Below are 13,748 nucleotides of genomic sequence, written 5' to 3' on the forward strand. Positions count from 1 at the left end.
ACTCACACACACACACACTCACACACACACACACACACTCTCACACACACTCTCTCTCACACACACACACTCTCTCTCACACACACACTCTCTCTCACACACACACACACTCACACACTCACACATGCACACACACACTCTCACACACACACACACACACACACACACACACTCTCTCACACACACACTCACACACACACACACACACACACTCTCTCACACACACACACACTCACACACACTCTCTCTCACACACACACACACACACACTCTCTCTCACACACACACACACACTCTCTCACACACACACACTCTCTCACACTCACACACACTCTCTCTCTCACACACACACACACTCTTATCTTTCTTTACAGTGCTGTTCCTTTGTCCTCTCCCTCCCTCCTCGTTCTAGAGTGTTTAGCTGCCACCTATTGAGGATGTGTAAGCTCCGCCCCTCCCTGGTCGTGGACCAATGGCATGAGCTGCTGGAGTTTGCTGGAACCACAGGAAACGTCTACAGCAAAGCTGATTTGTACACACACGTGGTAAGGGTGCAGTGTTCTGAGTCCTGTGTGTTGTGTTACACCAGTGACTCAGTCATGACTGTTAAATGCCTGTTTCAGGTGTGGGTGCTTGGAGAGTATCTGTCTGTGTCATGTGACCCTCGTTGCACCGTGGAGCGCATCACTTCCTGTTTCGAGTCACTGGAAGCGGTACTGTTTGAGATCACCTCCTCTGCCCCGCCCCCTGGACAGTCTGGCCCCGCCCCAAGGGTAATCACCTCACTAATGAGCGCGCTGGCTAAGCTAGCATCTCGGTCACATGACCTTATACCCAGGTAAAACACTCGCACACACATCCTCCTACCCTACCAAGGTTTATAACCTGTGGAGCCTTGTGAATCTGAAGCAGTACTCACACGTGTGTGTGTGTGTGTGTGTGTAGGGTCTCTCTGTTCCTCTCCAAGATGCGGACCCTGTCCAGGGGGGGCTCAGTGGCATGGTGCTCCAACGAGGAGGATGTGGTTGCCATAGTAACCCGAGGGGAGGAGCTGTGGTCGTTACTGAAGCTTCCAAGCGTAGCTCAGAGTGTTCTGACTCCGCCTCCCTGTGCCACCTCCCCTCAGTGGCACAGAGACACTAACTCTGCACTGCCGTTACGACTCCGAGCACTAACAAGCTTCACACACACACACACTGACACACACACACACTGACACACACACACACACACTGACACACACACACTCACATTAGCCACCTGTTAATCAACCCGGTACTGGACGAATAGCATCAGCATCTTCAGTGATTTATCAAATTTCTTTAAAATATAATGTCTTTTTTTAAATTAAAATAAAGAAAAATACTGAACGCATTCATTGAGTCCAGATTTGTTTTTAACACACATGCATGTACACACATATACACACACACAGTTATTTCTAGATCTCTTTTATTCAATCATTTTATACCCGAATATAATTTTACAAAATAGAATTTGATAGAAATACAATTCCTGAGTCAGTTATCTGATAACAGACACAGCTAAATCTAACAACATGTAAATGTTGTACATGCTGGAATGCTGGAAACTTTCATTTGAAACTTTTATAAAAAGAAGAAAGTGTTCTGTGGAGCACATTCCTTGTGTAACGGCGTCATGAGATCTGCATAGGCCGTGGTCTGGAGGAACTGGTCTGGTCAACAGATTAGTTAAGTGCTCTATCATTGGAATGTGTGTTAGATTTTCACTGCTAGTTTTTTAAATGATTAATCCACATAAGGAATAAGATCATCTTAATACAGATAAGCACTGACATTGTATGCATTGAGATTTGCACAGAGATTGTTTCTATGTTACAAAAGTTGATTGAGATGCTAACACATTGGACTGCTCTTGAATCTAACACTTGGCTCATTCCTAAAATGTATCATACTTCTCTACGCTGTCTGGGGGGGGGCTCTGTCTGAGGGGGGGGGCTCTGTCTGGGGGGGGGCTCTGTCTGAGGGGGGGGGCTCTGTCTGGGGGGGGGGGCTCTGTCTGGGGGGGGCTCTGTCTGGGGGGGGGGGCTCTGTCTGGGGGGGGGGGGGGGCTCTGTCTGGGGGGGGCTCTGTCTGGGGGGGGGGAGGGGCTCTGTCTGGGGGGGGGGGGGGCTCTGTCTGGGGGGGGCTCTGTCTGGGGGGGGGGGGGGGCTCTGTCTAGGGGGGGCTCTGTCTGGGGGGGGGGGGGGCTCTGTCTAGGGAGGGGGGGCTCTGTCTAGGGGGGGGGGGGGCTCTGTCTGGGGGGGGGGCTCTGTCTGAGGGGGGGGGCTCTGTCTGGGGGGGGGGGGGGGCTCTGTCTAGGGAGGGGGGGCTCTGTCTAGGGGGGGGGGGGCTCTGTCTAGGGGGGGGGGGCTCTGTCTAGGGGGGGGGGGGCTCTGTCTAGGGGGGGGGCTCTGTCTGGGGGGGGGGGGGGGCTCTGTCTAGGGGGGGGGGGGGCTCTGTCTAGGGGGGGGGCTCTGTCTGGGGGGGGGGGGGCTCTGTCTGAGGGGGGGGGGCTCTGTCTGAGGGGGGGGGCTCTGTCTGGGGGGGGGGGGGGGCTCTGTCTAGGGGGGGGGCTCTGTCTGAGGGGGGGGGCTCTGTCTGGGGGGGGGGGGGGCTCTGTCTAGGGGGGGGGCTCTGTCTGGGGGGGGGGGGCTCTGTCTGGGGGGGGGGGGGGGGCTCTGTCTAGGGGGGGGGCTCTGTCTGGGGGGGGGGGGGCTCTGTCTGAGGGGGGGGGGCTCTGTCTGGGGGGGGGGGGGGGCTCTGTCTAGGGGGGGGGCTCTGTCTGAGGGGGGGGGCTCTGTCTGGGGGGGGGGGGGGGCTCTGTCTAGGGAGGGGGGGCTCTGTCTAGGGGGGGGGGGGCTCTGTCTAGGGAGGGGGGGCTCTGTCTAGGGGGGGGGGGCTCTGTCTAGGGGGGGGGCTCTGTCTAGGGGGGGGGCTCTGTCTAGGGAGGGGGGGCTCTGTCTAGGGGGGGGGGGGCTCTGTCTAGGGGGGGGCTCTGTCTGAGGGGGGGGGCTCTGTCTAGGGAGGGGGGGCTCTGTCTAGGGGGGGGGGGGCTCTGTCTAGGGGGGGGGCTCTGTCTGGGGGGGGGGGGGCTCTGTCTAGGGGGGGGGCTCTGTCTGGGGGGGGGGGGGGGCTCTGTCTGAGGGGGGGGGCTCTGTCTGGGGGGGGGGGCTCTGTCTAGGGGGGGGGCTCTGTCTGAGGGGGGGGGCTCTGTCTGGGGGGGGGGGGGGGGCTCTGTCTAGGGAGGGGGGGCTCTGTCTAGGGGGGGGGGGGGCTCTGTCTAGGGGGGGGGCTCTGTCTGGGGGGGGGGGGCTCTGTCTAGGGGGGGGGGCTCTGTCTGAGGGGGGGGGCTCTGTCTAGGGAGGGGGGGCTCTGTCTAGGGGGGGGGGGGCTCTGTCTAGGGGGGGGCTCTGTCTGGGGGGGGGGGCTCTGTCTAGGGGGGGGGCTCTGTCTGGGGGGGGGGGGGGCTCTGTCTAGGGGGGGGGGGGCTCTGTCTGAGGGGGGGGGCTCTGTCTAGGGAGGGGGGGCTCTGTCTGGGGGGGGGGGCTCTGTCTGGGGGGGGGGGGGCTCTGTCTGAGGGGGGGGGCTCTGTCTGGGGGGGGGGGCTCTGTCTAGGGGGGGGGCTCTGTCTGAGGGGGGGGGCTCTGTCTGGGGAGGGGGGGCTCTGTCTAGGGGGGGGGGGGGGGCTCTGTCTAGGGGGGGGGCTCTGTCTGGGGGGGGGGGGGCTCTGTCTAGGGGGGGGGCTCTGTCTGAGGGGGGGGGCTCTGTCTAGGGGGGGGGGGGCTCTGTCTGAGGGGGGGGCTCTGTCTGGGGGGGGGGGGGTTCTGTCTAGGGGGGGGGCTCTGTCTGAGGGGGGGGGCTCTGTCTAGGGGGGGGGGGGCTCTGTCTGAGGGGGGGGCTCTGTCTGGGGGGGGGGGGGTTCTGTCTAGGGGGGGGGGGGGCTCTGTCTAGGGGGGGGGGCTCTGTCTGGGGGGGGGGGCTCTGTCTAGGGAGGGGGGGCTCTGTCTGGGGGGGGGGGGCTCTGTCTAGGGAGGGGGGGCTCTGTCTGGGGGGGGGGGCTCTGTCTAGGGAGGGGGGGCTCTGTCTGGGGGGGGGGGCTCTGTCTGGGGGGGGGGCTCTGTCTAGGGGGGGGGGGGGCTCTGTCTGAGGGGGGGGGCTCTGTCTAGGGAGGGGGGGCTCTGTCTGGGGGGGGGGGCTCTGTCTGGGGGGGGGGCTCTGTCTAGGGGGGGGGGGGCTCTGTCTGAGGGGGGGGCTCTGTCTAGGGAGGGGGGGCTCTGTCTGAGGGGGGGGGGCTCTGTCTGAGGGGGGGGGCTCTGTCTGGGGGGGGGGCTCTGTCTAGGGGGGGGGGGGCTCTGTCTGAGGGGGGGGCTCTGTCTGGGGGGGGGGGGGTTCTGTCTAGGGAGGGGGGGCTCTGTCTGGGGGGGGGGGCTCTGTCTGAGGGGGGGGCTCTGTCTGGGGGGGGGGGGCTCTGTCTGAGGGGGGGGCTCTGTCTGGGGGGGGGGGGGCTCTGTCTAGGGAGGGGGGGCTCTGTCTGGGGGGGGGGGCTCTGTCTGAGGGGGGGGCTCTGTCTGGGGGGGGGGGGGCTCTGTCTAGGGAGGGGGGGCTCTGTCTGGGGGGGGGGGCTCTGTCTGAGGGGGGGGCTCTGTCTGGGGGGGGGGGGGCTCTGTCTGAGGGGGGGGCTCTGTCTGGGGGGGGGGGGTTCTGTCTAGGGAGGGGGGGCTCTGTCTAGGGAGGGGGGGCTCTGTCTAGGGGGGGGTGGGCTCTGTCTAGGGGGGGGGGGGCTCTGTCTAGGGAGGGGGGGCTCTGTCTGGGGAGGGGGGGCTCTGTCTAGGGAGGGGGGGCTCTGTCTAGGGGGGGGGGGGGCTCTGTCTGAGGGGGGGGCTCTGTCTGGGGGGGGGGGGTTCTGTCTGAGGGGGGGGGCTCTGTCTGGGGGGGGGGGGCTCTGTCTAGGGGGGGGGGGGGCTCTGTCTGAGGGGGGGGCTCTGTCTGAGGGGGGGGCTCTGTCTGGGGGGGGGTGGGCTCTGTCTAGGGGGGGGGGCTCTGTAAGAGATGATGTGCATGTCACACTTTGTGCTCCATTACTGTATTTTCTGTCACAACTACAATTTAGTTGTCATTATCATGTAGCTCTTAGCATCAAAAGAAATGATCACTCCACAACACATTGCAAGGTGTTTCTGTAAGACCAGGAGTGTTCATGTTCCCCGTCAGGTACAGAGCCTCTCATGGGCTGGACCTCCAGACACACTGGTCGTCCTGGGGTTAAATGAACACAGCAATGTGCCGTGTGTGGTTAGCAGCAGGGATCTGGGCAGGTGCAGTCTGACCACAGTCCATACACTGTAGTCTTTGTATAGTATTCATAATGTGGTCTATTTAGTATATTTAACTCTATTTCATGTGCTGTCTGTGGTCTGGGTTGAGTGTGGCTGTGTTTGGGACGTCTGGGTCAGTCACCTGGACGTCTGGGTCAGTCACCTGGATGTCTGGGTCAGTCACCTGGACGTCTGGGTCAGTCACCTGGATGTCTGGGTCAGTCATCTGGATGTCTGGGTCAGTCATCTGGACGTCTGGGTCAGTCACCTGGATGTCTGGGTCAGTCATCTGGACGTCTGGGTCAGTCACCTGGATGTCTGGGTCAGTCACCTGGACGTCTGGGTCAGTCACCTGGACGTCTGGGTCAGTCACCTGGACGTCTGGGTCAGTCACCTGGATGTCTGGGTCAGTCATCTGGACGTCTGGGTCAGTCATCTGGACGTCTGGGTCAGTCACCTGGATGTCTGGGTCAGTCATCTGGACGTCTGGGTCAGTCACCTGGATGTCTGCACGGCAGGGCCAGGTGAGTATAGGTACCTCCAGATAGCATAGTAGTGGGCAGCTGCTCCCATAGCAACGAACAAGTGCCAAATAGCATGGGCGAATGGGATTAGGCCATCACTCTTAAAGAAGACCACGCCCACCACATAGAATACTCCCCCCACAGCCAGCTCACACACACCTGTGCGGTCCACCTGAAACAGACACAAACACACATTAAGACCCATTTCTCTCGGTTAAGTGTTGAAAAAGCCGACCTTGTGATTGGTGGATAAGACGGCACATTGCTGTCTTACCATTGACAGAATGACCAGTGCAGGGACTGCCCCCATGGCAATGTATCCTAGCAACTCTATCAGTTTATACCTATGGGGAAGTCAAAACAACATGTCACTGTCAGCAAAGTCATGCCAGTGTTTCTTCATAACAGGAAGTGGTACTTTCCACATACTATCAGGAGAGCATAAGAACCGGGCAGAGCTGGTTCATGCAGGAGACTTAAGCACTGGAGTGAGGGTGTGTGATGTGTGTGAAAGGGTGTGTGTGAAGTGTGTTAAGAGTGTGTAAGAGTGTGTGAGGGTGTGTTTTACCTCTCGTGGAAGAAGAACACATATGTGGAGCCGACACACGCCATGAGCCAGACCAGCCAGCGCATGTGGACGGCCCAAGGTCCTAACTCCCTCAGCATTAACCTGCACACGTTAACACTATCACACATCCAACTAACAACATGACCACCAGGGGGAGTGAGAGGCACATTTGTCTACCTCTCTCACACACACACACAAACCTGCACACAAAGGTATGTTGAACAGGTCAAATGGGGGATTGACTTTTGGGTCCCAGAAAAACCAGGGTGAGATCACATGACTGATCCACATAAAATACATACAACGTTCCCTCTGACACACACATGTACACACACACACACACACACATGTACACACACACACACACACACATGTGCACACACACATGTACACACACACACGCACACAATGTAATGTATTTGCAACAACCTAACCTACCATGGAGAATAGGAGGCAGCAATGAAGAAGTAGATCGCCATTCTGTCACACATGTGAAAGCGCTGCTCCACCCTCCTACAAGGAGAGAGACTGGTTATGGACATCTACACACTGGTACACACACACTCACAAATACAACACAGTACATCTGCACCCTGGTACACACACACTCACAAATACAACACAGTACATCTGCACCCTGGTACACACACACTCACAAATACAACACAGTACATCTGCACCCTGGTACACACACACTCACAAATACAACACAGTACAACAAAAGGATCAGTGTGGATGGTGATACACTCTTCAACACACCGTCCTGGAACATAGTGATAGACAGAAAGAATGAGAGTGTGAGACAGAGAGAAAGAGAGAGAGAGAGAGAGAGAGAGAGAGAGAGAGAGAGAGAGAGAGAGAGAGAGAGAGAGAGAGAGAGAGAGAGAGAGAGAGAGAGAGAGAGAGAGAGAGAGAGAGAGAGAGAGAGAGAGAGAGAGAGAGAGAGAGAGAGAGAGAGAGAGAGAGAGAGAGAGAGCGAGAGAGAGAGAGAGAGACAGAGAGAGAGAGAGAGAGAGAGAGAGAGAGAGAGAGAGAGAGAGAGAGAGAGAGAGAGAGAGAGAGAGAGAGAGACAGAGAGAAAGAGAGAGAGAGAGAGAGAGAGAGAGAGAGAGAGAGAGCGAGAGAGAGAGAGAGAGAGAGAGAGAGAGAGAGAGAGAGAGAGAGAGAGAGAGAGAGAGAGAGAGAGAGAGAGAGAGAGAGAGAGAGAGAGAGAGAGAGAGAGCGAGCGAGAGAGAGAGAGAGAGAGAGAGAGAGAGAGAGAGAGAGGAGGGGGGTGAAAGTAAACACAGCTTCTTGTTTGCAGTAAACGGTTGTGAAGTCGGTGCAGGTGAGCGTGTAATCTTTACTTTTCTGGAGGATCTGAGCTCTTTATTTGAACATTCATTATCTTGTGCATATGTCTGGCCCTCAGGCTGGCCATAATGACCATGTGTGAACATCTCTTCCAATATAGAGATGAAGGATTTAACCCAGTGTTGGAGATATAGTTCTAACAGCTGGTGTTGACTGTATGTTAAGTCATTAGCCAGACTGGTTCCTGGGACTTGAGTTGCCCTTGTAACGCCCCCCTTCCCTATACACACACACACACACCCTCTGACACACACACCCTCTCACCGGAGATGGCTGATCTTCCAGGCGACAGTGTGAAACAGTGTTGAGGTGACAAACAGGCCAGTAAGCCCCGCCCCGTACAGCCAAGCAGCGGCGCAATGCCATTGGTCCACAGACAGGAAGTAGAGGACTGACCCACCCATCAGGCTAGGGAGGATCCAAAACTGTGGAGCATCATGGGTAAAATATAAAACTGTGGAGCATCATGGGTAAAATATAAAACTGTGGAGAATTGTGGGTAAAATAACTGTGGAGCATCATGGGTAAAATATAGAATCAATGAGTTGCGAAAGCCCAATCTCCTACAAAACGGTCTAATGTTTTAATGGATTTCTGAGCTTCTTTGCAGCAGGTGTGAGGATGACTTCTGACTGTTTCAAATCCAATCATTGAGGGCTCAACTGAGTAAGTGTAACCCAACATCAGGTCCTGGGAATGTAGATCAGGCCAGTCTGGTGGTCCTGAGAAGGAACACACCAGAAGCTTGTCATATCCTGTCCCTGTCATTAGAGTGGTGTTATCGGCCTGGCTGTTGCTTGTCTGCTCTGTAATCCAGCTGTGGCTTTATTCTGAGAGATTACAGCAGATTACAGACTAGGGAGGGAAGCCACGGCCCCACTCAGAGATTACGTTCCCACATTAAAATGTGTTCATGTTTTCTCGCAGACCCAACCGTGCTGTGATAGACCCCAGGCCAGGAGGAGTCTGCCTCTCTCATGCCCTCCACCCCAGGCCAGGAGGAGTCTGCCTCTCTCATGTCCTCCACCCTGGGTGGGAGTGTCCTGCTGTGACATGCCATTTTTGTTTGAACAACTTCACATGTCTGTGTGTGCGTGTCAAGATGTAATTTGTCACACAGAACAAAGCGATTCTTCTGTGTTTGTGTCTCACCCCATGTGTGGCACAGTTAGCAGCATGTTCATACTCGGTCGGCTGGTATCTTTTACTGGAAGGGACCCGGCCATTCATGAACCTGCGTCCAAAACACAGAGATGACATGGTCACGTCACATACGTTAAGTGTGTGTGTGTCCTGTGTGTGTCCTGTGTGTGTGTGTGTGTGTGGTCTCTCTGTTCTTAGTTGTTAGTGTTGGGAGAACTATGGCCAAAGACAACCCTGCTTCTGAGGTTAGGAACCTGACGCACGCTGAGCCTGTGGAAACTAAAGCTCTGTTTGTGTGTGTGAGGCCATTCTAGGGGGATTTACAGAGAAGAACTCTGATCCATAACCAGTTATATACATGTCACTGTGCCTCAGCTCAGCCTGGGAAACTGTCCAAGAACAGCCTAACTGAACCCAAGACTGCGTGATCCATGATATCAGCTAACAATACTTGTGACTGTGTGTTTGTTCACATGCCTGGTTGTGTGTGTGTTCACGTGTGTGGTTGTGTGTGTGTTACTCTTTAATCAGCAGCAAATCCCAGTTTACAGAGTGAGACACATCTGGACATGTTACGAAACCACATTTCATAAGTCAACATGCACTGTCATTCCCAAACACACACACTAACAAACACACACACTAACACACACACTAACAAACACACACACAAAGAGGTTTGTCAGTGGGCCCAGGTGTGTAAAGTGTCTGTCAACTGTGTTATTTGAACACGCACAAATGTACTAACATGTATTCTCTCTCTCTCTCTCTCTCTCTCTCTCTCATACATACACACAGACACACACACACACAGACACACACAAAGAGCCCCTAAGGTATTCTGGCAGTGGATCACAGAGGTGTGTGTGAGCTTGTTTGTGCCACAAAAGAGAGAGTACAGCGAGGAATGTAGAGGAGAAAGGGGAGAGGAATTCATGAAGCCTAGAGATCAAGAAAGGATGAGAGGAGACCAATGAGAGGAGACCAATGAGAGGAGACCAAAGAGAGGAGACCAATGAGAGGAGACCAATGAGAGGAGACCAATGAGAGGAGACCAATGAGAGGAGACCAAAGAGAGGAGACCAAAGAGAGGAGACCAAAGAGAGGAGACCAAAGAGAGGAGACCAATGAGAGGGCAGCAGAGGTCAAGAGATTGAAGAGAACCCAACAGGGTAGTGAGAGTATTTTGTTATCGTCTTCATAAACATCTTGTCTCCCTTTCTTTCCCCCTCCCTCCATTATCTCTCTCTCTCCTCTCTCTCCATTATCTCTCCTCTCTCTCTCCTCTCTGTTCTTTCATGTCTCTCATGATCTTCTTTCTCTCCTCACGTTGATCTCCTCTCCCCCCCTCCCTCTCTCTCCAGTGCCATGCAGAGCTGGATCAGACTAGTAGACTAGTTTCTGTCAGCTGAGAGGGCGTCCACCGCAGTTCAACATCCTGCTGTCCTGTTGAGGTACAGGATGTACAGCCAGCTCTCTCAGGTTTGAGGAGGAAGAACTTTTCTTGTAATTCTGAATAATAACACTAAAAGCCTACCATTCTGAATATTTGTCCTTCAGTAATTGCTGAACATTTTGTACTACAGTTTGTTTCAGAGCAACACTGTAGTCACTGAGTGGGTCACAGAAAGTCTTTGTTGGTACATGAACATTCCATCCAAGGATCTCCTAAATGTAAGAGGATTTGGGCTCTCTGGATCCTGGTAGTGTATGGGGGGCGGGGGGGGGATATGAGGATTACTGGTTTCTACTCACTTTGAATGTAAAGAGTACAGTATTTTACTGTACAATGGTGACAGTTATATATATACAGAGTGGTTGGGAATGACTGTTAACTTATACACCCAGTTCACAGTTCAAGGGCCTGTAAGAGCCATAATGTAATAACAGAGGGTAATATGATCCCAAATTCAGAGTTCATCATTTCTAGTCATTGTGTAAGACATAAATGTACAAAACAAATGCATGTATCTTGAATGCTGATCAGAGAGGCTCTCTTACGCCAGCATGTTACCCAGCTCCTCATTTCCCTCCACTGGCTTCCCATCACGGCCCGTTTCAGATTCAAGACCCTGGTACTGACCATCCGAGCGGTGAATGGGACTGCACCCGACTACATCAAGTCTCTCCTCCAGTCTTACACCCCCACCCGTCACCTACGGTCTTCTTCTGAAGACCGCTCAAGACCGCCCGGTCCCAACACAAGCTCTTCTCCTGTCTGGCCCCCCAATGCTGGAATCACCTCCCCACCTCCATCAGGGACACTGACAGTCTCCCCACCTTCAAGAAAGGCTAAAGACGCACTTGTTCAGGAATGATTGGCTGGACCTGATGTTTCCTCCAGGATCACAATGACTCTTATTGAGAGAATTGTTGCTCTTGTTAGTTAGTTGTAACTGACTTAAAACTATTGTACTTGCTGTGTAATATGTTTTTGTTGCTTGCTTTTTTCCGCAGGTACACTCTTGCACGTTTAGAGGTTCATGTTGTTTAATTGTATCTTGTTTAACTACATGCTCTTATGGTTCTTCCCTTTGGGACTTATTTAGTTTTCACAATGTTTGCTTCATGTTTTGGCTACCCGCAATGTTTGGGGCTTTAGTTGTTATGATCAGTGACCTATGCACTTTTGTAAAGCTCTCTCTTGGAAGTCGCTTTGGATAAAAGCGTCTGCTAAATGCATACATGTAGCCTAAATGTAAGTTACTTCATGTTCTGTTGAGTCCTCCTGTGAGCTGTGTAAGGCACAAACGGTTTTCTAAAGCAATGTCATTTAAAACAGGTTTGTTTTGTCTGTAAACATTCTTAAACTCACTTCAGACTGAAGTTACTATGCATACAGCTTAGGTTTGTGTCTTATTTTGACATTCAGAAAGAATGCCACTACATGACCGGTGTTGCTGGACTTGTCACGGAGACATGAAGATGATTCAAGTTTAACGCTAGTCACAGCTGTTGCCATGGTTACTGACCAAGAGGTATGTAGGATCAGGGCTCAAAGGTTTCAAAACAAAACAAATGAAAACAACATAGCCTACGTTACCCCCTAGTTTGTATTTTATTCATGAATTGTTATTGATAAGAAGTTTAACGCCTGTCCAATAAGATCTGAGAACATGTGGTCAGTTGGCTACTGAATTGTGTAGCAACATTTGCAAACTGGTTGTAAAAAGGGCTATAGCCTACAAATCAATTCGATTTGAGTTAACAATAACCCAAAACTGTAGAGTTGACTCAGCAGCAACTTAATTCATGTATCCTGTTCGTCCAGGGCTGTTTTAGTAGAATATGAATATTGGCGCTATAGTTCGACCAGAAATCCTCATCTGACCTCTTCATTATAACTCACACGGACAAACAGGTAGAAGGCAGGGAAGATGGGGCAGTTTGCAGACAGACAACAGTGAGTGAATATTCACAGAACCCACAGTGACCACATTGAGGCCAGGCAGGTGTTTGAGGCATTGTGGCACATCTTTCACCCGCCGCTTCACTGCAAATCAATTCACACACGCTCACCCACACACAATCTATAACTCATTCTCACTGTCCCTCCGCGCATAAGTGCGCATGGCTGCACATCAGCTGTCAGACACAAAAAGCAAAACAAAAAAACGTACTACGAACTATTAAACACTTATGTTCATGTGGTGTTAGGCTACCTTCCATACGTAGTCTTCTTAAAATCCATCTTGCTGACATTAAACCTCCTGTCGGCCCGCCACGCAGAGCCTACGGGAACTCCATCCCGGATGTATCCAAGAGTTCGAACATAACAGTAAGTCCAAAAGAACCGTTGGGGCGCTTAGATACGCAGCTCAAAGGTTGACCTGGCTACTGTAAAATACAGTTAACATCGCTGTAACGGTCAAGCACTGGGACAAGGTTTAAATGAATAATAGACTGCTGCAGAAACAGACAAAGTGTAATTGCCGAACTGCAGAAAACAATACGCGCAAGGGTAAAGTGGAGTTTGTTTCCGAATCTGATGTTTGCAGGATGTTCAGTGGGTCTACGTTGGAAACCCCTCCCCTGCCCGATAACTCGCTTTGGACCCGCAGCTCCTCCCAGAGCGCGTCCAACCCCCTCACTCCCCCCTCACTCCCCCCTCTCACACGCACTCGCTCACGCACGCGCACCCACACGAGCCCAAGCACACAGTTAAGCGTCCCAGTGACGGAAAATTAAACATCATCCAACAATAGAACGGTGTGTGGGTCAGGGCTATGGTTCCAGGAGCTGAAGGCTCATTGGTCTCTGGTACATTCGAGGGGAATGTTAGTATGACCCTGTTGGCTACTTTCCCGTTTGCTTACGGATCTAGAAAATGAAAGCGACATTGTGACATCGTGTAAAAAACATTGTCCCCCACGCACTTTATTTGACTTGCAATATTTCCAAGAAATGTCAATTTCCTATTTTGTGTCAGTTAAGTTACCCAACAATAACGGTCCTTGTCACGAAAAGCAGTGAGCTTGGATCAGAAAGCATCTGTCGTTCACTGACATCTTCTGGTGGTAAAGAGAAATACGCATTCCAAAGTGTCAAGGCCAGACTTGATGTCGCCTACTTAAAATGAGGACTAAAAGCGTTTAGCGGGTTAACATCGACTGTCTGACAGTTTGGCGAAGGAGACAAACCGGCAGGCCAAAGCAAACTTGATGGCAACAGTTTGGTGAAACAACCTTTTCTGTTTCCGCATGATATTCCGTCCCATGCACCAAGTGGGGTCCACATGGAAATTATTAGTCGAGTTTGGTGTGATAGAAGAACGATACCCATCACCTTCTAATGACACCAGTATCCGACCTCCCTTACAAAG

General features: G+C 53.1%; 2 protein-coding genes and 2 long non-coding RNA genes across 6 annotated transcripts in view; 3 read left to right on the forward strand and 1 right to left on the reverse strand.

The window, feature by feature from the left end:
* ap5z1 (adaptor related protein complex 5 subunit zeta 1) overlaps positions 1-1,374 on the forward strand; it is an 8,139-nt gene extending 6,765 nt beyond the window's left edge. For both annotated transcript variants that reach the window (XM_084678912.1, XM_084678913.1), the window contains 3 exons: positions 413-545; positions 624-838; positions 946-1,374. In XM_084678912.1, the coding sequence (XP_084535038.1) occupies positions 413-545; positions 624-838; positions 946-1,216 (619 nt within the window). In that variant the 3' untranslated portion in view covers positions 1,217-1,374. The remainder of the gene's footprint in view (positions 1-412; positions 546-623; positions 839-945) is intronic.
* Positions 1,375-5,031: 3,657 nt separating this feature from the next.
* mmd2a (monocyte to macrophage differentiation-associated 2a) lies at positions 5,032-12,977 on the reverse strand. 2 transcript variants are annotated; one of them, XM_084678737.1, is made up of 8 exons: positions 12,589-12,977; positions 8,936-9,017; positions 8,048-8,208; positions 6,869-6,943; positions 6,431-6,532; positions 6,137-6,206; positions 5,877-6,034; positions 5,032-5,279 (listed from the first exon to the last, which is right to left on the reverse strand). In XM_084678737.1, exons 1-8 carry the CDS (start codon positions 12,615-12,617, stop codon positions 5,231-5,233), a joined length of 726 nt encoding a protein of 241 aa, XP_084534863.1. In that variant the 5' UTR covers positions 12,618-12,977; the 3' UTR covers positions 5,032-5,230. The 2 variants fall into 2 exon arrangements, with proteins under 2 accessions (XP_084534863.1, XP_084534864.1); XM_084678738.1 differs by lacking the exon at positions 5,032-5,279 and having other exon boundaries at positions 5,828-6,034; positions 12,589-12,976.
* LOC146252818 (uncharacterized) lies at positions 8,113-8,721 on the forward strand. The gene is made up of 3 exons (XR_014731919.1): positions 8,113-8,224; positions 8,394-8,449; positions 8,711-8,721. It is a non-coding gene; the product is annotated as an uncharacterized LOC146252818 (long non-coding RNA).
* LOC146252819 (uncharacterized) lies at positions 9,750-11,763 on the forward strand. The gene is made up of 4 exons (XR_014731918.1): positions 9,750-10,098; positions 10,291-10,408; positions 10,513-10,600; positions 10,989-11,763. It is a non-coding gene; the product is annotated as an uncharacterized LOC146252819 (long non-coding RNA).
* Positions 12,978-13,748: the final 771 nt, after the last annotated feature.

This window comes from Hypomesus nipponensis, chromosome 17 (genome assembly GCF_054491055.1).
Source record: "Hypomesus nipponensis isolate SF chromosome 17, ASM5449105v1, whole genome shotgun sequence".
In the NCBI taxonomy this organism is placed as follows: Eukaryota; Metazoa; Chordata; class Actinopteri; order Osmeriformes; family Osmeridae; genus Hypomesus; species Hypomesus nipponensis.

What these genes read in the sequence shown, in the direction of transcription:
- mmd2a (XM_084678737.1), bottom strand. Translation starts at nt 12,617, where the DNA reads ATGGATTTTAAGAAGACTACGTATGGAAG. An exon ending in AAGAAGACTACGTATGGAAG is followed by an intron (nt 9,018 to 12,588) that starts GTAGCCTAACAC and finishes TTTTGGACGCAG; the next exon opens with GTTCATGAATGGCCGGGTCC. An exon ending in GTGTTCTTCTTCCACGAGAG is followed by an intron (nt 6,207 to 6,430) that starts GTAAAACACACC and finishes ACTTCCCCATAG; the next exon opens with GTATAAACTGATAGAGTTGC.